General features: G+C 37.0%; 3 protein-coding genes and 1 long non-coding RNA gene across 4 annotated transcripts; 1 reads left to right on the forward strand and 3 right to left on the reverse strand.

Moving 5' to 3' along the window:
- Positions 1-857: 857 nt before the first annotated feature.
- LOC120489235 (uncharacterized) lies at positions 858-6,619 on the reverse strand. Its single transcript, XM_089131953.1, has 6 exons — positions 6,065-6,619; positions 4,695-4,884; positions 4,244-4,597; positions 2,448-2,508; positions 2,197-2,238; positions 858-1,988 (listed from the first exon to the last, which is right to left on the reverse strand). Exons 2-6 carry the CDS (start codon positions 4,873-4,875, stop codon positions 1,919-1,921), a joined length of 708 nt encoding a protein of 235 aa, XP_088988079.1. The 5' UTR covers positions 4,876-4,884; positions 6,065-6,619; the 3' UTR covers positions 858-1,918.
- A 1,316-nt stretch (positions 6,620-7,935) lies between these two features.
- On the reverse strand, positions 7,936-11,382 carry LOC120489212 (uncharacterized). Its single transcript, XM_039685895.2, has 6 exons — positions 11,223-11,382; positions 10,489-10,740; positions 10,069-10,404; positions 9,503-9,572; positions 9,122-9,157; positions 7,936-8,291 (listed from the first exon to the last, which is right to left on the reverse strand). The coding sequence occupies exons 2-6, from the start codon at positions 10,736-10,738 to the stop codon at positions 8,222-8,224; spliced, it is 762 nt and encodes a 253-aa protein (XP_039541829.2). The 5' UTR covers positions 10,739-10,740; positions 11,223-11,382; the 3' UTR covers positions 7,936-8,221.
- A 4,717-nt stretch (positions 11,383-16,099) lies between these two features.
- LOC148978469 (uncharacterized) lies at positions 16,100-20,627 on the forward strand. Its single transcript, XR_016168793.1, has 4 exons — positions 16,100-16,696; positions 17,821-18,024; positions 18,125-18,297; positions 18,412-20,627. It is a non-coding gene; the product is annotated as an uncharacterized LOC148978469 (long non-coding RNA).
- LOC148978470 (uncharacterized) lies at positions 18,169-19,947 on the reverse strand. Its single transcript, XM_089131954.1, has 3 exons — positions 19,778-19,947; positions 18,404-18,487; positions 18,169-18,319 (listed from the first exon to the last, which is right to left on the reverse strand). The coding sequence occupies exons 1-3, from the start codon at positions 19,852-19,854 to the stop codon at positions 18,169-18,171; spliced, it is 312 nt and encodes a 103-aa protein (XP_088988080.1). The 5' UTR covers positions 19,855-19,947.
- Positions 20,628-20,931: the final 304 nt, after the last annotated feature.

Consider the following 20,931-nt stretch of genomic DNA (forward strand, 5'->3'; position numbering starts at 1 on the left):
GTAAATGATTTGCAGCTTACGTTAGAGTTTCAAATGCTCATGCAATCTGCAAATTTATGTTGGAACAGACTAGTGATGCTTTACTTGGAAAGATCGCCCGGTATATAATAATTCAGTTCTTTATAAAGTAAAAGTAATTCACTTTAAGTTTTATTGGAATAATGCTTTTCACAATAGATTTTGATCCAAAGTTTCTTTGTAGAATATAGTGCCTAAAAGGTGATTGGTTGGTTTAAGTGGATGAAGAAGAAACCTTGGGAGGAACCAAAACTCTCCAGGGAGAGACAATCTTTCTCTGAGAGGAGCATCAAATATTAATCTCGGTATTAATGTTGGGATGAACCAAAAGCACAGGTGCAGCTGCAGGTGGAGGCGACTCTAGCATTTATAAGTGTGATGGGTCACAGACAGTGAAGACTGAGGAACAGTTAAAAACCCTCATTCATCTGTATCTCCAACAGGACGTCTGGTAAGAAATTAAATGTTTCACAAAATGCATTGTGCATTGTAAAAATAAAATATTTATATTGTTTAAATAAAATGTATATTGTGAATACATTTATAAAAAAATCCATGCAATTTGCAATGTTTATTTTTGTTAATTCTGTCTAAAATAAAATAAAAATGTATTTAATTATTAGTTTTGTTGTTTGCATGATCTAAAATAATGACATTTTAATGCTTATTACATTTCCTCATTCTACTCCATATCAACGTATCAGCAACTAGATTTATGAAGACACAAAAAAAATCCCCCATAATTATGTTCATATGTATTGTTAAGTATTCTGGAATCCTTTAAAGGGACATGGTGATGAAAAAAAAATATGTAAATGCATTTGCATTCTCTCCCAAAATTTTTTTGCGTTCGCCCGTGAAACTTTGCATTTTGCTCACAAAACTTTTGCATTCCCTTGCAAAATGTTTGTCTTACCCCAAGACACTTTGCATTCACTTGCACAACTTTTGCCTTCCCTTGATAAACCTGTGTTCACTTGATTTAATATAACAAGGAAAACAAAAGCACTCCAGTTTTTGATTTTAATGTTTATGATAAAGTGACATTATTTAAAAGCCCTCAGCAGGAGCAACACAATGATATTAGGCACAGTAATATATATTTAGACAGAACATAAATATTCACAGTATTACAGAAATAAACTAAAGTATCTGAATGCACAAACTCCCTATATTATAGAGCCAGACCGATATATCGTCCGGCCGATATTATCGGCCGATATTAGACATTTTCCATAATATCGGTATCGGCAGTTATAATGGCCGATAAATTACTATTTAAAAAATAAAATAAAAACGGATGAAAAACGCTTTAATCATCTCTCCTTGGCCTGTTACATTGAAAACGTATGTCTATTGCTAAATTATGGCTCATCATAGACTAGCTAACCACAAAGCTAGCTAATGCCACTATCATCAGTGGAAGACCGCTAATGAGCTTGGAAACCACAATGAACTTTTTCTGCCTAAATAAAGTAATTGTTACTGTATTTATAACTAGCATATCTCTAGTTACAGTCCCTGCATTGTAAAATGTAAGTTATACTTGCGAGGAGTGAACATTTAGACATAGAGAAAAACTAGCAAATGTATCTTTTGCAGAAAGGTTAGCTTTTCTTTTACACGTGTGTGAAATCCAACAATATTTAATAAAAAAAAATATCGGCCGATATATCGGAATATCGGATTTTAAAACCCAAAAATATTTGTATCGGTATCGGCTTTCAAAATCATTTATCGGTCGGGCTCTAAAGGTCATTGGACATTTAATAAACTCACACAGATACCGCCACCATCATATTGACCTCATTACCAGAGGTATGGAAACCACCAGACTGCTGTGTTTGTAAGTAATGCATTAGGGGTAAGCGAGGGCGAGTCTGTTGGTCCGTCTGTTATTTTAAGCACAGTCTGCGAAGTACTTTGAGGTAACGACAGAGCGGCACTCCTTCACCATCAGCATCTTCAAACTGTAACACAATATAAACAATCAAACATTCAGGCCTGTTATATTGTTCAAGCCTCAAACGCATTTGTATTTTGTATTATTCTGTATTGTTGAATATGTATCTGCCATGTAAAAGCCTATGAAGCTGATATGGCAATGCATTTAAATACGATAACTAAATTTATGATTTGTACAACTGTAGTTTAACCAGTAAAAATATCTAAACTTACATCTTATTAACATTAGTGGGTTTCTCTTTGGGTTTGGATTTCCTGTTAAGAAATAACACACATGATATTTACAGTTTCAGTTCTTTAAACACATTTTTTTTACTATGTGATTCTTATTATACCAAACCAACATGAAGAAAAACATGTCCTGCTTTAAATTTATTTATATAAATTACTATAAATTTAAATGTATTAATTTAAACACCGTTGGTAACTAAAGCAAGTCTGTTTTTGAGCTTGTGTGAACTTACATGCTGTTCATCAGGGTCTTCAGGCAGGCGATGTCATTGCTGATATCATCATCAGTCAAAGCTTTTGTGCAATAAAAGAAGAAAAATGATTCAAAACAGTGCTTAATTGGCGGTTTGATTAGATTTTAAACGTTTGCAGTATTCACTCTCTTTCAGATTTTCAATGCAGAAATTTAAAACACAGTGTGGTTCATGATAAATGCAGGTCTTTAGTACTACATTTGATATGCAGTTTTGGCTCTCGATGCGTTTCGGTCGATCGGCTCACAAGTGGACGACACTACTTACAGGTGTAAACAGGGTCTAAAACGTTTTGAACTCGTCCAGCTCGGAAGTTGAAAACTTAGACCGGATTGCTGTAGTCGTGTAAAGCTCATGTGGTCGAGTGTGTTCAAAAACAGCCACAAAAGACCGTCTTCTCTCCGTCTACTGATCTAATGCGTAACATTATGAAGAGCTCTTGCCAGACGGGGTTTAAACTATCGGCTGGAGACTCAAGTTTGGTTTGAAGATGAAAAACATACCAAGCACAATGTTCTCTCATCACTCCTGATTTCTAACACACGCTCGCAGTGTTCGGCTGATCTTGCGTCTGTCAGAGCAGAAACTAAAGCTGATGCTCTTTGTGTTTTTCCGTCTCTCTGGTCGCGTTCATATGTTAATAGCGAGAGCTTATTTCGTCCAATAGCTCGAAAGAAAACCCAGACATTTACCCTTCCCTTGAGGAATCAGGACAAAAGTGGTTGAAAGTGGATAAAAGAAATGGATTAAATGTACAAGATGTACAAATTTTGTTGTAAAATTTCCAAAAATCACTTTCACAGTGACATATTTCCCGCAGTTGTGTACCTATAATATCCCAAAAGAAATTCCAATTTTAAATAAGTGGCATTGAAATATGTCAGTGATGTAATATCCGCGCTATCCTCGCTTTCCGTTCATACTGCCATAGCCATGATGAAACCATTACGACAGACGTGGACTACTGCGTAGCGCGTAACGTTTAGTGTAAAACTTTAGTGTAAAGCATTTCTTGTCTCTTACATAGACCATGGCATGCAGACTTTGGGACGAACAAGGAGAACTAAAATGAGGATCAACATCAGCGCGGTATTTTTTAAAATGCTGAGAGTTAGCTTACGCGACTAACTTAAACTTGACAGAGCTTCACAAGTCACGAATTGACTGCTGAGCAAATGTACATAAAACAAATCAATGTTATAAAACGTTAGCTCAACATGATGAAATGTTAGAATATGGTCAGTATGTTATTCTAATGCTTACTACTAGCAAACAAACTAACACGTAGTATAACATTACTGTATAACACACATTTAAATGTCGTTTAGTGTGATAGTGTAACATTAGACCAAGTGAAACAGCGCTGCGTTACCTCACAAGTTTAATTTGTTGAATAAACTGACCTGTGTGAGTAATCCAGCACTTGCCGGTAGTTCGGGAGAATTAAATGTCCTTATTCCTTCATATCCGTGGGACTCGCGTGTGATATCTGTCTCTTTAGCAATCGCGACCTGCTTTATACCACTGTGATGTTAAAAAGATGAATGTTTGCACTCATCCATAAACATTATTAGCTTCAAGTCCCATCATTCAGCTCATCACTGCGTCATCAACCTACGCCTTAGTTATTGTTGGAAACTGCGCCCTCTTGTGGCGAAAAAACTTACATATTGTGCCTTCAAAGACCAGTGTGAGCGGGAATGTGTCTCCCTCGTCTACTTGTGAGCCGATCAACCCAACCGCATCTTAAATGTGTAAACAGGCCTTAAACTCACCAGAGCAACTCATGTTGCAGACATTGAGCGACGGGATCATGCCGGAATCACAGGCCACCTGATCACTGAGCTGAAACATGCCGTACAGCCGCCCGAAAACTTTGGCTGTAGAGTTCAGGTGTGGATGCTTGGTCTCATGGCCGGACTCCTGTGGTCCTTTAGTGTGGTGGTCCTGTACGTGAGGCTTGGGTGGGGCTTGTGTGTGAGGCTTGGGTGGGGCTTGTGTGTGATTTGTGGCTGGGCTTCCAGATTTTGCCTGAGGTGGAGCTTGAGCTGGTTTATTCTCCTTATTGTCGACCACGATGGCTTTGACAAAGCTGGTGTTGAAGCCCGTGCTGTTGGCCTTGCAGACAACTGCCACAGAAAGGAAGAAAGAAAGACGTAATTGACATAAAACATGGCAGTTTGGCATTCTGGAGACAGAGAGAAAAGCTGGAAGAAAATGACTCACGTCTAGCGATGAGATTTTTCACGGTTATTTTCTCTCCCATGTTGGTAATCTCCTGAAACTGAGCAGCTTCCAGCTGAGCCTTCAGCTCGCATTTCCCGAGGATACGTCCCTGAGTCGCGCTGGACACCAGCAGAACCAGAGCCAACGCCGCCAACATCTTCACTGGGAGAACGCTCTTCATCTCTGATATCTGGAGGTTAAACACATCCAGAGAACTCTGATAACATCTTCAAGTAAAGACAACAGATCAAGATTGCTGTGGAAAGGCAAAAGACCTTAACTTTGTGTTTGGTCGAAAATTAGTTTTTGAAAATTAGAAAATTTTTGGCACATTCAAGACCTCCTTTATCATGTGGATTAGTATCTTGAGTCAATTCCATTGTTTTTTTTGAGAAAATAATGGGTTGTCTTCTTAACCGTAACTGGAAATGTGGAAGTTACTGCCTTTTGCCTTGGCATGACTTCTCACTTTTTGCTGACAATACAAAGGCAGAGTAATTTTAAAATAGTGGTCAAAAGTCGAAATGATGTAGATCATTTGCATTATTAAAACATCTAATTGCCAGATTTCCAGCGTTCTACCTATAATTAATTTGGCGGGACAACTAAAAATCTTCAAAGTCATTTTTCTCAGTTCTACACTCGAGCGAGTTAAGGTCTTTTGCCTTTGTAGGGCCGAATAGTATTCAATTATTTTTTAATTGGGGGAAATATTTGTATATTTATACAGTAGCCAGGCTATTGTCCAACAGCGAGACACCCTTTACAGTCTATGGTTGACACACAAACCTGCGTCCCTTTACTCACTCGTATAATTTGCTCTGGATGAATATTGTTGGTTACAGGGTGAGGGATTGCGCATATTGATAATAAAACTCATTCCTGCAGATTTTGGGCTCACACCCAAAGTGCATGCACATAAAGACAAGTATATTGGCTATTTAAAACAGTATAATGGGTCTGTGCGTCATGTCTTAAAGCAACAGCAGCCTAATATACCGGCTGCCAAATAAAATATGGCAGATTCTCCCTATGGTATCGATGTAAAAAAATTGTGACCAGTGAAAATGCGGAGTGGCTAGTAACTTTGAAAAACCAATAGCCACAGTGGCTGGTGAGCAAAAAAAGTTAATGTCAAGCCCTCCATATAATAATAATAATTCAGCAGAAGCTTTCATCCAAGGTGACGATACATTTTTTTCAATATATATTTTTATTAAAAAAATACATCATTTATGTTATCATTAAAGTCAGTCAAAACAATTTAGTTTTTTTTTTTTTCAATAATCAACTCGGAACATCTAATTATTAATTTGAGCGAAAAACATGAAGTAAAGTATCGCGAAGAACCAAATTGTCAAGCATCTTACCAGACGTGCTGTTGAAATGATGCTTGTTTGAGGATCTTCTGCTCAAGCTTCAGTGTTTTTCTGTACTGTTGTCCATCTTATATATGTTTGAGTGACCTCCATCTGGGCGGTTGGTCCGTCCCATCATCACGGAGAGATCGTACTATTGTGATGTCATTCATAAACAGATTGGAAGAAAATCACAAATGCTTGCTAGGATTTTCAGGTTGTCAGCTTTGTCATTTTTATTTATTTGTTTGCACTATTTCCCCCCATGATTTCAGTGAAGTTTTGAAGCTGATGTTTTGTTGCTTGAGCCTTTGAGCTGTTTGTCTTTGGATAATGAGCGTACAGCCACACACACACTATAGAGGACAGTGTGTCTCTCTAAAGCCCTGCATCTTTACTCTGTTTAGTTTGGGTGGTTCAATGTGCTGACAATGGTTTTGGTCAAATTAAAGGATCATTTAATTTAAAATAATTTAAAAGTTTTCATCTTCTGCATTGTCACAACAGATGGGTTTCGTCATCCAGAGCTCGATCTCAGGAAACTTGGATATATTTTTCTCTTTTTCCATGCAATTTTACTTAATGGCATGCTGATCATTACATTTCAAACACTTGTGTTTAAGATAGAATAATATCTTGTGTTTTTTTTTTAACTTCAGATGCTTTACTGGTTCAGTATGACCAACTTTAGGTGGGAATTGTCACCCTATCAGTATCAGCATCTCAATCCAAATCTCTGAGCTGCGCTGGGAGGGTTATTTGAGTGTATTCAAATAGTGCACAAATACTGTGAGGCTTGCGTTGACCTTTTTCCAGCATGTAAATATGAATTCCACGTGGCACAGGACAAACAGTAAACGTGATAAAAGAATAAACAATTTTTGCAAGTAAAATTTCAAAATTTTGCCTCCTTTTAAAATGTAATTTTATTATATAAACACAGAATTAATTCAATTGCACCTGATGACTGTGTTATTCAGCTCTGATCTGAGCGGGGTTGCCAGTTCTCCATAATGACACCAACCCAATGAGCAATCAAATACAGTCCAATACGGGTGTCCCTGTCAGGGGCCGAATTAATATGTTGGGAGAAATCGAGCCACAAAATAAAAATAAACCAGTGGCAACAATTTAAAAGTAGTCTGTGGACTTGGCAACACTGGAATTGAGAATGATCCAAGTCAAGTCACCTTGATTTATATTGCACTTTTTTACAATACAGATTCAGTGCCAAAGCAACTTTACTGATGCTTTTAAATTGGGGATGCTTTTAAAATTGTATTGAATTTTTACTTCCGGCACCGGCTGTGGGCGGGACTGTGATGCTCTATAAGGACTGACTTCTGACCTGCATTGCAGCCTGAATCCAAAGAGCATACTATGTACAAAGTAGTTAACATGATCAATGCCACTAATTTGCTTATGTAATATATGTAATGTAATATGTCTCTGCTAATGGGAGGAACGGGCGTTGCACAATGGATTTGGTTAAATAGAGTTTATTTTTATTGTGAGTCATTATGAAGCTTGAGGCAGGTGCTCAGACAGTGGGAAAATCAGACACAAGCACATAAAACAGAGGCAACACAAAAATAAATGTTTTGCGCCCGCCAAAAAATTAACGAAACATCTACTAAAATTGTTCGGGGGATTTAAATGCTGTAAAAAGATGAGTGTAGTTACGACGTCTACCAGTTAACTAGACCATGCAAAAACCAAATCCTGACTTTTTGAATGGTATACACTTGCTTTGTAATGAACAAAACGTTTATGTAAAACACCAATGAGAAATTTGAAAGGCTTTCAACCTTTCACTCATGCAAACTTTGTTTATTTTTTGTTTTTGTTTAAATTTATTGTGAAGACAGACTTAGACAAGGAACTCTTTTATGAATATTGTTTTATTTGCATTCTGAGGTATGCTATTGTACTTAATTGTGGCTATTTGAGAACTTTTTCTAAGCACATTTTGACAAGGAAGAGTGAAATACAGTACAACACATGTAGAAATCTGTGAGAACGTAATGTGTATGTACAGTAGTTCCTCTGTGAAAGACTTTGAACAAACAGCTGATTAACAAACACCAAAGAGGTGGTTGCAACCATGTTGGGTTTATTACAGTAATGCATCAGGATGAAGCTGGACAGAAGAAACACTGAATGAGAGTGTTAGACACACACAGCAAAGTACTGCAACGGGTTGACATTGCGGCACTCCTTCACGCACAACATGTGCTTCCTGAAAGACAATAAACACAAACTTGTAAAACAAGCCTTACATCTTGTATACCTTATTGCTGTTGCTTATCTTAATGTAATAGATGCTACTGTTAACATAGGAGCACCCAGTTAATGTAATTTACATAAGCAATTGCCCTCTAACCTACGTGACTAACAATTGACTCCAGTTCAGTTTAACTTTATCATGTTGCTTAATGAGATACTCTTGTAAATATTACAAACCAAATAGCAAAAATGCATATTTTCAGATATGTTTTTATGTTTTTATTAGGGCTGTCTGTCAAATGATTAATCGCATCCAAACTAAAATTTTCTGTTTACATAATATATGTGTGTGCTGTGTATAAATATTTTATATAAATACACACACATGCTTGTATATATTTAAGAAATATTTTCATGTATACTGTATATAGGTTTATATATAATGTATATTATATATAAATATAAATATTTTATATATAAATAATATTTTTTTCTTAAATATACATGCATGTGTGTGTGTTTATATATATTTACAAAATAATTATACACAGTGCACCCACAAATATTATGTAAACACAAATTTTTATTTTGGATGCGATTAATCGCGATTAATCGTTTGACAGCCCTAGTTTTTATATTTCAAAACCAAAAGGTCCAAATATATTGCCAATATTGATGAAAATATATACGTTTTAGGTACGTTTTACATATATTTATATATTTTGCCAAGAATGTATCTTAAAAAATTACACACACACACAGGCGATATTTAAGCTATTGAATAAAATATAAATATATATATAGTCAGTATTTCTCGTGCAATTTTTCAGTTGCTTGACTTACTTCCTTCTGGGCCGAGGAGCGAAGACTGGAGCAGCGCTGTAAAACAGGACCAGGAATATTAATAAATATGCTTCAAGAATATGCTTCTATTACTTGTTAAATTATTTAGATGTTGGGTAATCGTGAAAAAAAAGTAGTAGTTTTATTTTATTTTACTTATATTAGAATGTTCCACAATGTAAACATTTGACGATTTACAATTAAAATGCATTGCTATTCAAATTAATTTTACAGATCTGAAGCAACATCGACAATTAGCAATGCTCTAAAATTGAGTCACTACTAATGTGAAGCCTTGACTGTGATCATGTGATTAGCGAGAACCTGCAACCCTGTTATAATTGACTACTGATTTGTAGATTTGATAGGTTGACAACTTACGCATTGGTCACGCTGTCCAACAGAGTCTTCAGGCAGGTGATGTCATCCATGATGTCATCATCAATCAGAGCTTTAGAAGACACAATTTACCAGACGTCATTAAAATATGATCTACAATGATTCTGAGATTGTGATCAAACTAGGCTATTGTGTATATTGGGTCAATCAAAGTTTCGGTGTATTGTTTGTATTGAATGAATTCGCACAATCCCACTCTCTAATGTTTCCACAATCTGCCTACGCCCCAGTTAGGTTTAGGGTGGAGCGTCACGCTCACTTTTGTCTAAAAAAGTTGTACACTTGTACAAAATCACATTACACAAGTGTACAAGATTGAATCTAATTGGTTTCAACTACATTTGTGACCAGTCACATGAGACGTCACTCAAACTTGACATTCTGAAATTGTGTTGTGTTTCCACTATTGGGCTGAATAACAACATTCAAATCTTCATTTTTCACCACTGGGGGTGTTTTCGTTCAAATCATGTGCGTATTCACGCACAATCGCTACCTTCTAAAATAGTTACGTTGTCTCATGCGAAATAATGTGTCATGTGACTCACCACTGCAGTTAATCTGGCAGATGTTCAGACTCTGTCCGGATCCGGAGTCGCACGCCACGCGATCGTTCAGCTGGAAGATCCCAAACAGTTTTGTGGTAACTCCTAAGGTTTCGCTGGAATCCTCCTCTGAACTGTCTCCAAAGATGCTAGCTGGATTCCTGTCCCGCCCCCCACCGGGGGATCTCTTTCCTCTTCCACCGGGACGGCCCTGACCAGGTCTTCCCACTGGTCTTCCATTGGGTCGTTGTCCTGGTCTGGGACGGGAATCTGCTGGAGATCCAATGGCGTTGACCAGGTTGGTGTTGAACTTTGACAGACGTTCAGCAGAACAGACGACTGAAAGAGAGACAGAAACACCCTTGGCTTACATTTGTACCATTGCTAGAATTCAACTCGCAGTGTTTACTCTCATAGACTTACTTTTGGCGATGAGGTCCAAGTCTACAGTTGCATTTCCAGGCGCAGTCCCATTTCCAACAACATCTCCGGTCACGCTTTCAATCCCAGGAGTGACATTTCCAGGCCCACTTTCTCCCTGATTTCCTCCCAGAGCCGCCTCGAGTTGAGCCTTCAGCTCACATTTACTGAGAATCCGTCCCTCAGTCGCACTGGACACCAGCAGAACCAGCGCCAACGCCGCCAACATCTTCACTGGGAGAACACTCTTCATCTCTGATAAACACAGAGGTTGAACAATGAATAAGTCCGAAGAAACAATCCCAATCTGCAGTGTCTTTAAACTGTGTCAATCAAATGCTTGCAATGAAGGAATCAGAAAAAATTAGCAAAAATTGTACCCTTAGGTTGTCACTCACTGGGACATCTTTACCCCTAAAAGGTTAGTACCTTAATAACACGTACTTTGGTATAATGCGTACTGTATTATTTAGGGTAGATAAGGTAAAACATGGTCCCGTTTTTGCCTTTTTTCTGACAATGTTTCAACTTTGCTTGGTCAATCCCATTAGGCTATTTAAATACTGTTTTTTCTAATAATTCTGCACTTTAGCAAGGCAACTGGTTGGTCGACTAGAGGGACGCTCATGCAACTAAACACTTTGCATTAAATCTTCATTAAATTATTAATGGTGCATATTTTAACGCAGTTATAAAACATGAAGCATTTTAAATGAGAGTTCAGAAGTGATTTTTACCTGAGAGGTTATTGTCTGTTGTAGATGTAGATCTAGTCTTCAGTCTTGCTTCAGTCTGGTGTTTGTTTCCACCATCCGCTGTGTGCTGAATACATGAGTGTGGGGTTTTTATACTAAACTGACGTGATGAGCTCACTGCTTCGAAAACTCACTAAACCTGTTGAAAAACCACTGCATCACTTGGATTCCAAAAACAAATGTCATGTATTGCTTCATGATTTAGAAATCCAGCGTGTGATGTAACATTACACTCAGGTGGAGGTGAGTCAGGTTTTCCTCTCACCATTTCAACCATTGTTAAACTGTGACTATGGGATTTTAAGGTCTTTGTTGTGCTATATATACACACATGTTCTTTCAGCCTTTGACCAGCCGCCCTGCAAATAAACAAGCAATTTTTATTTTACATTTTAATTTTAAAAAAGGCAATCATTGAATCCATTAAATCCCTTTTGAATTATTCAGGTCCAAAGTATCAGAGCTGTTACCATTATATAAACCTACATTGTATTATTAAAGTTTATCATCACTAACCCTAATACACTAGTTTTATTTCAGTTCAATGGGATTCTAAATAGAACTCTTGGGATCTGGACTCAATTTTAAAGAACCCTTCATGCAAAAACGGTTCTATATAAGGAGAATCGTTTTAACTGATAGCATAAAACATTCATGTTTAATGGGTTATTTCAATTTGTACAGTGTTATAAAAAAGTATGTTCATGAGCTGTTTAATTTATAAAATTTTATTCAAATTAAAAATGAATAAAACAAAATGAATGAATTACAAATAAATCCATCTAAAAGGTTGTATGAAAAACAAAAACACATTTAATATATTTAATTTTAATGGATTTATATTGCGTTTATTTTGGTGCTTTATAATAATATGAATTTAAAAAAGAAATTAACCTGTGACACTTCTCCTGCATTACATGTTTTTTGCGATGATATTAAAAATGTTTCAAGGTTTAAAGTTGTAGGTTGAATATTAATTTAAAAAGGTCTAATGGCTTAAAATAACTTAAATTTAACTAAACGTAAAGCTGCAGTCCACAGTTTTTCCTCTTTGTCGCCATCTCTGTTCGAAATCTGCAATTGCAGTGCCTGAATTATCGACTTTACGTGAGTTGTGCCTCGGCACCTTCGACGCGGCACAGCGTGGATGAACACAATGTTTGAGGAGAGTAGACTAGCCGAGACTCTACTTTATGTGTACAGATGTGTGTGTTCAGATGTGTGTGTACAGATGTGTCGTAAACACATGCTCGAATCTCCCGCGGAGATCCACCGGTTCCACTGGAATTAAAAACAAAAGCAAGCAGAGAGTGTTGAACACTGGCTGGTTATGTTTTTTCTCAGATATGTATTTTGGATCATTTTAAACCCCAAAAAAGTTACAGACTGCAGCTTTAACACATTATTCACAGTCCATATTCTTGTACTTCACAAAACCGAAATCTGTAAAATAAAAGCTATTTAAATATTTGAAATAACAAAAAGTATAAAAATAATAAAATACGCATAAAGATATTTGCTCCAAAAGAAACAAAGTCAAACATGCTTTTATGATTATACACTCTTAAATATGATGTCAGAAAGACGACAAGCCACAGCATTAATTTATTCATCTTTTCGAATTTACGAAAATGTACTGTAGTGGTAATGAACTGGGAAAGTTCAGACATGTATGGTGGGTGGACTAGTATCACACACACCCCCGTGGTTGGATTTCTATTATGTAATTTCTGCTGGACTGCCACATAGTTTCGGCAGTAATTAATACTTGAAAAGATGCATCTTGTCTTGTGTCAAAACAGACAGAGCGGTTTTGTCTGGAGTTTTCAAAAACACAATACTATGATTAATTTCTCTGAAAAGACTGGCAATCTTTGTTCAGTTGTGTGAGATACTTGTAGATGCAGACCATGTAAATGTCCCAAACATATATTTTTGAAGTGAAAAGTATTTTAAATTGTGTACAAAGTGGCCCTTAAATGATCAACACCTAACTTCACTGCATTAGATACGCAATATCTCAGCCACTTGCTCTGTTATTTTTAACCAGCTGGTCTGAGCTCATTTTTTTGTGAATGCATAAAGGTCATCATATTAGCATATCAATGTTTCACTATGTTCATTTTATATATATATATATATATATATATATATATATATATATATATATATATATATATATATATATTGTTTTATATTATATTAGTTTTATCATATAGAAAATTGTACTTGTGCTATATTTTTAAAATACCACTTGTTTTTAATGCATATGTGTGTGTGTGTGTGTGTATAGATTTGAGAAAATAAATGCATGTGTACATTATCAGTAAATCAGATCCATGCAATTTTAACCAAACAACAAAAGACAAGAAAATCATTCATTTGATTATTTAATTTCTGTACCTGAAAACTACTGTTAGACACCTAAATAACCCAAAAAGCACTGTTTATTTCATTTGTATCTTTGCTCTATTGTATTTATTTGTGCTGTTGCTTGTAGTTTGAATATTTTTATTTGACAGTAGTCCTTTTTACCCTGAACATAGCACATACCGAACCATACCGAAACCATGATAAACCGAACCGTGCATAATTTGAACTTTTTTATATATATACAAATGAGAATTTTCCTTGAAAAACATGCTTGTGCTTCTTTAAAATAAATGACACTTTTATCTAATACATTGACATTACCACATTTTGAGTGACTTAAGCATCCAAATACGTTTGCATCCACAATATATTCAATTGGATCAGTTATTAAAGATGAACTGAACTGAAATTTGAGAAAAGGTGATATAACAGATGTATTTTATATATTCTCATTGGTACAATTTTTAAAATGGCAGAATTTGTTAAAGTCCCCGTGAAATCAAAATTGAACCTATTTACTTTGTTAGCGCATATTACTAGTCTTGTGGTGAACAATTAATCCGTGCAAGTGAATATATATTAAAAAAATGTTTTACCTTAGTAATCTTTAATCAAAATCTGAAAAGTTACTTCCGGTCTGGGACGGTTTCTTTTTCTAATGACGTAGGTTTCACAGTTTGGGTGGGGAAACGCTTAACCACTCCCCTCAAACCGTTAGTTTGCTATGAGCGAGAGATGGAGAGGAGGAGCGCTAGAGTCAAACCCTGCCCTCTGTTCAATATTCCGTTTCACTTGGAAATACGTCACAGCACTGGAGAAAAATCGTTTGCAACTTCCGGTTCACGGGGACTTTAAAAGGGATAAAATGGTACATTGAAAGTGTTGTTTTTGTTACACGGGCGCCGCCATGTTGGATTTCAACGTTCGACCACGTCACTGGCATGGTAAGCCACTTCGTTGCCTACCCGCACCAGCAGAACAGCCGTAGCTTGTAAACAGTCTGAGGCTAGCTGACATGGCTGAGGAAACTGATTTTTTAGCGACACACTATTTAGAGATATGTACTTTCGTCAATGAGTACACGAAACGTCTGACAATGCATGAAATGTTTTATTTACACAAGTTCAATGCATCACGTTAACGTTACTCGAATCCTTGATATTCGGGTGAGGGAGAAAAGATCCTTGATGTATAGTTCACTGTAAAGGATGGGATTCTCCTTCCTAAATGCACCCTCGCCCATAGAGTGAACTGCCAGTACGCTGTTAATCTAAACAGTCTGAGAAAAGTGCAACAAGTTAGCCCAGCCGTCACCTATTCGTAAAATACCCTGCTACTTATGGGGCGGTCCAGCGTCTCAGCTCGGACATCCATTAGAGACAGCATAGCCTCCTTTAACACGTTTCTCTCACCGAACAGCATCCGAAATGAACCGTGCATGGTGATGCATTTTTCGCCGATCAATAAATGTCCATGTTGACCTCTCTGCAACAGATCGTCTCCGTGCAGTGTCTATGCTCCTCAGCGCTCGCGCCCACAGTCACTTTCCCCCAAACGATCCTGTACTGCAAGTGAAGCCTGAAACTGATCGTCCTCCATGTGGTGGTAGTTAGACACTACCGGCCTGTCCCCCACGGGCTCAAATGCGTAATCCATGCCGTTAAAAGTGCTCATTTTCGTCTGTGTATATAGGACCTACAGCTGTTGTCTATGGCGTTCCGCGGGTCCTACCATGCCAGTGACGTCATCGGAACTGCCAGCGCTAACAAGCGCAATTTTGCGTTGCTTAAAAAAGCTGTATTAATATATATTTTTTAAAAATGTTTAGTGTAATTTACTTTTAATTGTCATAAACAACACGTTTTCGACGTCGATATTTTTCAGTTCAGTTCATCTTTAAATTGCTTAAATATATTTAATTATGCAGAAATGATCCAGGTTCAGCATCACGCACACCCTCATCGCACCATATGAGAGGACCATGATCACCAGTTACGACGCAAGTATCGAATATCAGACAAGTCTGGATCCTTTTGACAATAGTCTGAAACCGATAAACCTGAATTGTTCAGTGTCTCTATGGCGAGGGATCATTTTACAGGAAGTGAAGAGAGGTCAGAAGAGCTTGAGCTATTTTTGATGTGAACACAAGGTGAATGTCAGCATGACTCGGGCATTTCGATGTTGACACACTTGCCAACAAGGACGTCAGTGTCTCACGGCTGTGATTATCTGATATCTAACAGTTCAATATGATTAGATATATTTCCCACACAATGTCCTTTGTCAAATAAAGGTTCAAATGCAGGTGGAGATTATTGCTCGCCTGTTAGTCCTCATTTGTTTGATCATCTACCGAATTGCTTTGGTATATTTAAATATTTACAGTTACCGTATTTAACCAATGTGTGCCTGAGATTATGCCATTCTAATGTCATACTTTGAAGTAAGTCTAGACACACAACAGCACGGATCAGTCACCTTAACGTAATCACACAAATCTTCACAAAGCCAAAGTCTTTTATATCATTCACGTTTTCATTCATGTTTTAACCCGTTTTGGGGTCAAATATAGACCACATGTTTAATCCAACGTTTGGGTTTGTCCATATTTGACCCAAAATTGGGTTAAAACAACCCAGCATGTACTTTCCCTGTTTCAAGGCTGATCATTTTGAAGATGTGCATCTTTGTGGCTTTCAGGTTGTGGGTGCGTGCCAGTGAAAAACGCATGTTTTACATGACTGCTCTGACAGATCTGCTGTGTGATTGTGTGATTACATTCCACAAGGAAGATTCATAAGGTTTCGGTTATGGTTTTGATTGCAGCTTCATGTGTTTTGCGTCTGATAGAGGTGCTGATCATCTCTGTATGTCTCCAGTGGGGCTGGATGCGAACTCAGCGTGAACTTCTGGACACCAGTGCCTGTGTAAAAACAGCACAAAACATCACCATAAAGCTCACAGTCTGCCCTTTATAATGGCATGTCGTTTTGTCATGTCATTTGCTCTAAAATGATTATGTTTCAGAGCGCTCGTGCATTCTTGGCTTGTCGTGTTGATGGAGATCGGCACACTTGCAGGTACAGTGATTTTATGGCATGTGTGTTTCATAAGCGCAACCATCTCTATCAGTGTCTGTGAAAATAAACAATTTGTTAAAGAAATAATTCACCCTAAAAATAAAATGTTCATTGCGAAATTGGTAATGTTTTCCAAATATTTTATTCTATTGTACACAAAAGGAGAGTTTTTCTTAAAGCTGTTCATAGTGAATACAGGTTGAACAACGAATAGGAAGAGGAAAAATGCCTGAAGCCTAAAGAAAAATCATTTTGGTATTAACTAAAATCTATCTATGAAATCTATGCAGATTTCAAATCAGTGTTATTTTAGTATCACAGAGATACTAATATAGTTTCATTAACATTTTAAATTTGTTTTTGTTTTTTTAAATTTTGTAGTTAAAGTTTTAGTTATTCTTTTTTACTCATTTTTTGTTGTTGTAAATATGTCTATGTATTTTTGGTTGTTTTAGAGTTATTTTATTACATCAGGTTAAACTTAAAAAAAGAAAAGAAAATGCAATGTTCTGAAATAAGGTTTTTAGTATTTTAGTTGATATGAAATGTTGGTTTTGTTTAGTTAAAGGGGTCATCATGACCTGGCTTTTTCAGGTCATCATTATTTTTTGGGTGAACTAACCCTTTATAGTAAGCTACCATGTGAACAGGCCTTTGTAAAAGCGGTTACGCTATATGTCTGATTGACGTGGCGATGAAGTCATTACTTGAGTCATGAATGATTCTTTTCACATTAGTGGTACAATGCTAATCCATTAGTATTTGCGTGAGATGAGAGATATAGAAAAGGTTCTATCAGCGCTATGTATTTGGAACCCCTGAAAGGTTCTATACACTCTTAAAAAAAGGGTTCCTCTGGGTTCTATATAGAACCCTGGGGTTCCATACTTGGTCAATAGAACCTTTTACCAAAAAAAATGGTTCTATATAGAACCATTTTGGAGTTCCATATATGAAGCGGGGGATGGAACCATTTCTGGTTCTAAATAGAACCATTTCTTCTAAGAGTGTACATTTATGGATTCAGAATATTCACTGCTGTTTTCAAACCAATGTACATTCATATTCCAGCATGTGATGTTCACATGACCACGTTTACCTTCACCCCCTGTTTCTCCACCTAGAGGTCAAGAACATCCTGATGTGTGAAGGACAACTAGTCTGCAGTTGCTCAGACTGTGTCTACATCTACATAACATTTGTTTTTGCTAATCATGATTTTGTAATGGTGCCAGACAAAAAAACGATGAAGAAATAAGCCTTCCAACAACACCACTCCTGGTTATCCAGGGTGGGAGACCAGCTTTAAGAGCTTAAGAGACTAAAAGGTGAGTGTTGCCAAATATCAAGAAAATGGGATTTAATCATAATCTTCTATTAAGTCCTCTGAAGAAAAGGCTTTTAAGCTTTTGTTTCATTCCTCCACAGAGGTTCACATGCAAGTGAAGGCGGAGATATCGGATGAATCTTGTCTAACACAGACCTATAGACGGCTGAGAGGAGCCTTGGGGTGTGTGTTGTCCGGACAGAACCGAGGCCTGCAGACTCAGCAGATCGAACTTTCCTCTCTGATAATCGTCTCTAGATTCATTACGTAGCAGGTCTGGACTCTTCGGTGTCGATCTGAGGAAGAAAAAGCAGACATCTGTTCAGTTTGGTGTGGCCTAGAGGTTATAAATAAGGACTAAATGTTTCGTTTTTACTCACCTGTGCAGATGTGAGCTGACGGTGTGAACTCTCGCGATCTGACCGGGATACAGTCCCAGAACATCTTGACCCGTGCGACGAGCGCTGGAGGAACACAACGGATGCACACAGTAAAACACACCAACATGCTTCAAATCAATGTGAATTAAAGCAACAAACCTGCCAAATTTAGTCTGAAACACAGCAATTAAAGATTACCAGGTCAACACACACTTTATTACCAGGTCAACATCCACAACTGGAGCTAAACGCTTTTACTTTGAGTTATTAACAGTCAAAGGCTTCGTCCCCGTCCCAGTCCTGGGGCGCCTAAATTTGCTTCACTATATTTCTATTAAATCTTAATCTAATTATGACAAATTTTATATTGTTGGAAAGGTCTAAGACTTCTAAATAGATACTCTACCCCTGTTTCAAATTATGTTGGAAGAGTAATTGATGAATTTATGACAAGAGTGCACCTCAAAAAATCTGCATCATAATGCACCAATGCACCCACTTTTAATCATTGAAACTTCTTTTTATGCTAAAATTTCATAAAAAAACCTATAATCTAGTATTTTTCAATAAAAAAATAAAAAATTATAGTATAATATTATCATCTGAAAAATTATAATATATATAAATATTTTATCTTCTAAAATATATTTTTTATCGCCTTTTTTATTATATCACATATTTTTGTAATTATCATTAATTAGGTATTATTTGAAAGCTTATAAACTCAGAATTCATCATGTGTAAACTGTTTTGAACGTTGCGTTAACATAGAAATGGCACTTATTTTATCAGGCTCCTCCCCTTTTGGGCATCATTATATTTCATAATTTTATGATAAAAACCTTTTCTAATCTTGACAAAACACGTATTGTCAGAAAGGTCTGAGTCTCAAGGTTCCAAATTTTGTGACAAAATTGATATTCGGACAGAAATCTATTAATTTGTTAAGGCAGAATGTACACAACTAAATTCAATGGAATTCAATGGCACCCGGTGGCTATTTTTGGTACTACGCCTAAACAAAATCTCATGGGAACTTCAATTTTTGTGATATCAACTTCAAATTTGGAACATAACTTGGTTTGATTTTATAGTAATTTCAGAGTAAAACATATGTTGTAAAATATATATTTTATATAAAATAAAAATATATATAGTGCAGTATATTTGATTTACTGTAAATTTAAACTGTTTTTGGAGTGTTTTCACTTCAGCAATACTCTGCTGAGTGTTTCCTTTAAAACAAGACCAAACTTGGGTATATATTTCGAAGCATTCTTGAATTGCAACCATTTAAGTGTGAATAGTGCATTTTAACCCCCATTATCAAAAAGGCGGGTGACAGCTAAGGGGTTAAAAATCATTTATACTTACACATGTGCTGGTTGATGTTTGGTGTCCTGGCTTTCCTTAAACTCATGTAACCTCAGAGCAATGCCTGACCCGGCCATCCTGCACTCATTAATGGGAAGCCTACATAAATATAATGGAGCCAATATAGGGAACTAAACCATAAGACATAATACAGCTCATCCAAGCCTAAGCTGGTTTGCTCGTCTCCCAACCGGATTCAAAGAGGTTTTGCGTTGTTAGCTAGGGAGACCAATTGAACTGTTGTTTTATATTTTAACATGATAATATAAAGATAAACACTGTGTTATGCAGCTCCAGAAATATAATTACAAACCGATCTCCAGAATCATTTCATTGTTGCCATTCTGCGATTGTGGCTCCTTGTGTCTTGTTGTGTTTGCTGAGACTCTTGTTTACAGGTCACAACCAAATCACACATTCAAATGCCAAATCTTCATCTGAAAACCAAACCAAACCTGCTTTGAAAGACAAATGTGGGTCACCTTACCTTGTGTTCGGTCAGCGATGTAGATTTGCACTTTGCATGGCTGAAAGTCAACGTGAGGGTAAAGGACAGCAGCGCTTCTGTCACCTGAGCTGAGACAGAGACACTGATATCCATTCTAGAGAGATCAGGATCTGATGCATTCTGGGTCTACTTCAACCGAGCATGTCTAAAGTCTCCACTGGGCTCTAACCTAGAATAGTGTTGAATGGTGGGCCGCTGAAAGTGTGAGTGGGCTGGAAAAATTCGCATCACCCCATGTTTTTCAACTGGCTTTTAATTTGGTAGAACAAAAATGTACTTGCGCTGCACTTTAAACGCCCACGATGATAAAGATTTAACAGGTCATGAACACGTCAACGCGAATGGGGCATTGCATTGCAACCTCGGCCCAGATCCGGCCCACATCTGGTACATTTGGATTCAATGCGTACAATATGTGGGCCGGATCTGGGCCGACACAATGTTGTTGTCTGGGACACGCCTCAATACAAAATCATGCACTTGTTTAGAAATAGAAAAGTTCCAGTTTTTGAATAGTTGTGGCACGTCATGACATAAAAATGCTCTAGGTGCAGATATGCTGAATGGATTCAATATCAGCGAGACGTTACTTATGAAGTAAGCGAGAATTACTTATGATTCATAGCAACACAGCAAATTTAACCTG

This window comes from Pimephales promelas, chromosome 6 (assembly GCF_988280905.1).
Source record: "Pimephales promelas chromosome 6, fPimPro1.hap1.1, whole genome shotgun sequence".
Taxonomy (NCBI): domain Eukaryota; kingdom Metazoa; phylum Chordata; class Actinopteri; order Cypriniformes; family Leuciscidae; genus Pimephales; species Pimephales promelas.

Bases quoted from the DNA above. Each gene is read 5' to 3' on its own strand.
- LOC148978470 (XM_089131954.1), bottom strand. From the start codon at position 19,854: ATGGCCGGGTCAGGCATTGCTCTGAGGTTACATGAGTTTAAGGAAAGC. The intron at 18,488-19,777 runs GTAAGTATAAAT...GTGTTCCTCCAG, and splicing joins AAACATCAACCAGCACATGT to CGCTCGTCGCACGGGTCAAG. The intron at 18,320-18,403 runs GTGAGTAAAAAC...TTTCTTCCTCAG, and splicing joins GTCAGCTCACATCTGCACAG to ATCGACACCGAAGAGTCCAG.
- LOC120489212 (XM_039685895.2), bottom strand. From the start codon at position 10,738: ATGAAGAGTGTTCTCCCAGTGAAGATGTTGGCGGCGTTGGCGCTGGTT. The intron at 9,573-10,068 runs GTGAGTCACATG...TGTCTTCTAAAG, and splicing joins CTGCCAGATTAACTGCAGTG to CTCTGATTGATGATGACATC. The intron at 8,292-9,121 runs GTAAGTCAAGCA...ATTGTCTTTCAG, and splicing joins GCTCCTCGGCCCAGAAGGAA to GAAGCACATGTTGTGCGTGA.
- LOC120489235 (XM_089131953.1), bottom strand. From the start codon at position 4,875: ATGAAGAGCGTTCTCCCAGTGAAGATGTTGGCGGCGTTGGCTCTGGTT. The intron at 4,598-4,694 runs GTGAGTCATTTT...TTTCTGTGGCAG, and splicing joins GAAAAATCTCATCGCTAGAC to TTGTCTGCAAGGCCAACAGC. The intron at 2,239-2,447 runs GTAAGTTCACAC...ATTTCTTAACAG, and splicing joins AAGACCCTGATGAACAGCAT to GAAATCCAAACCCAAAGAGA.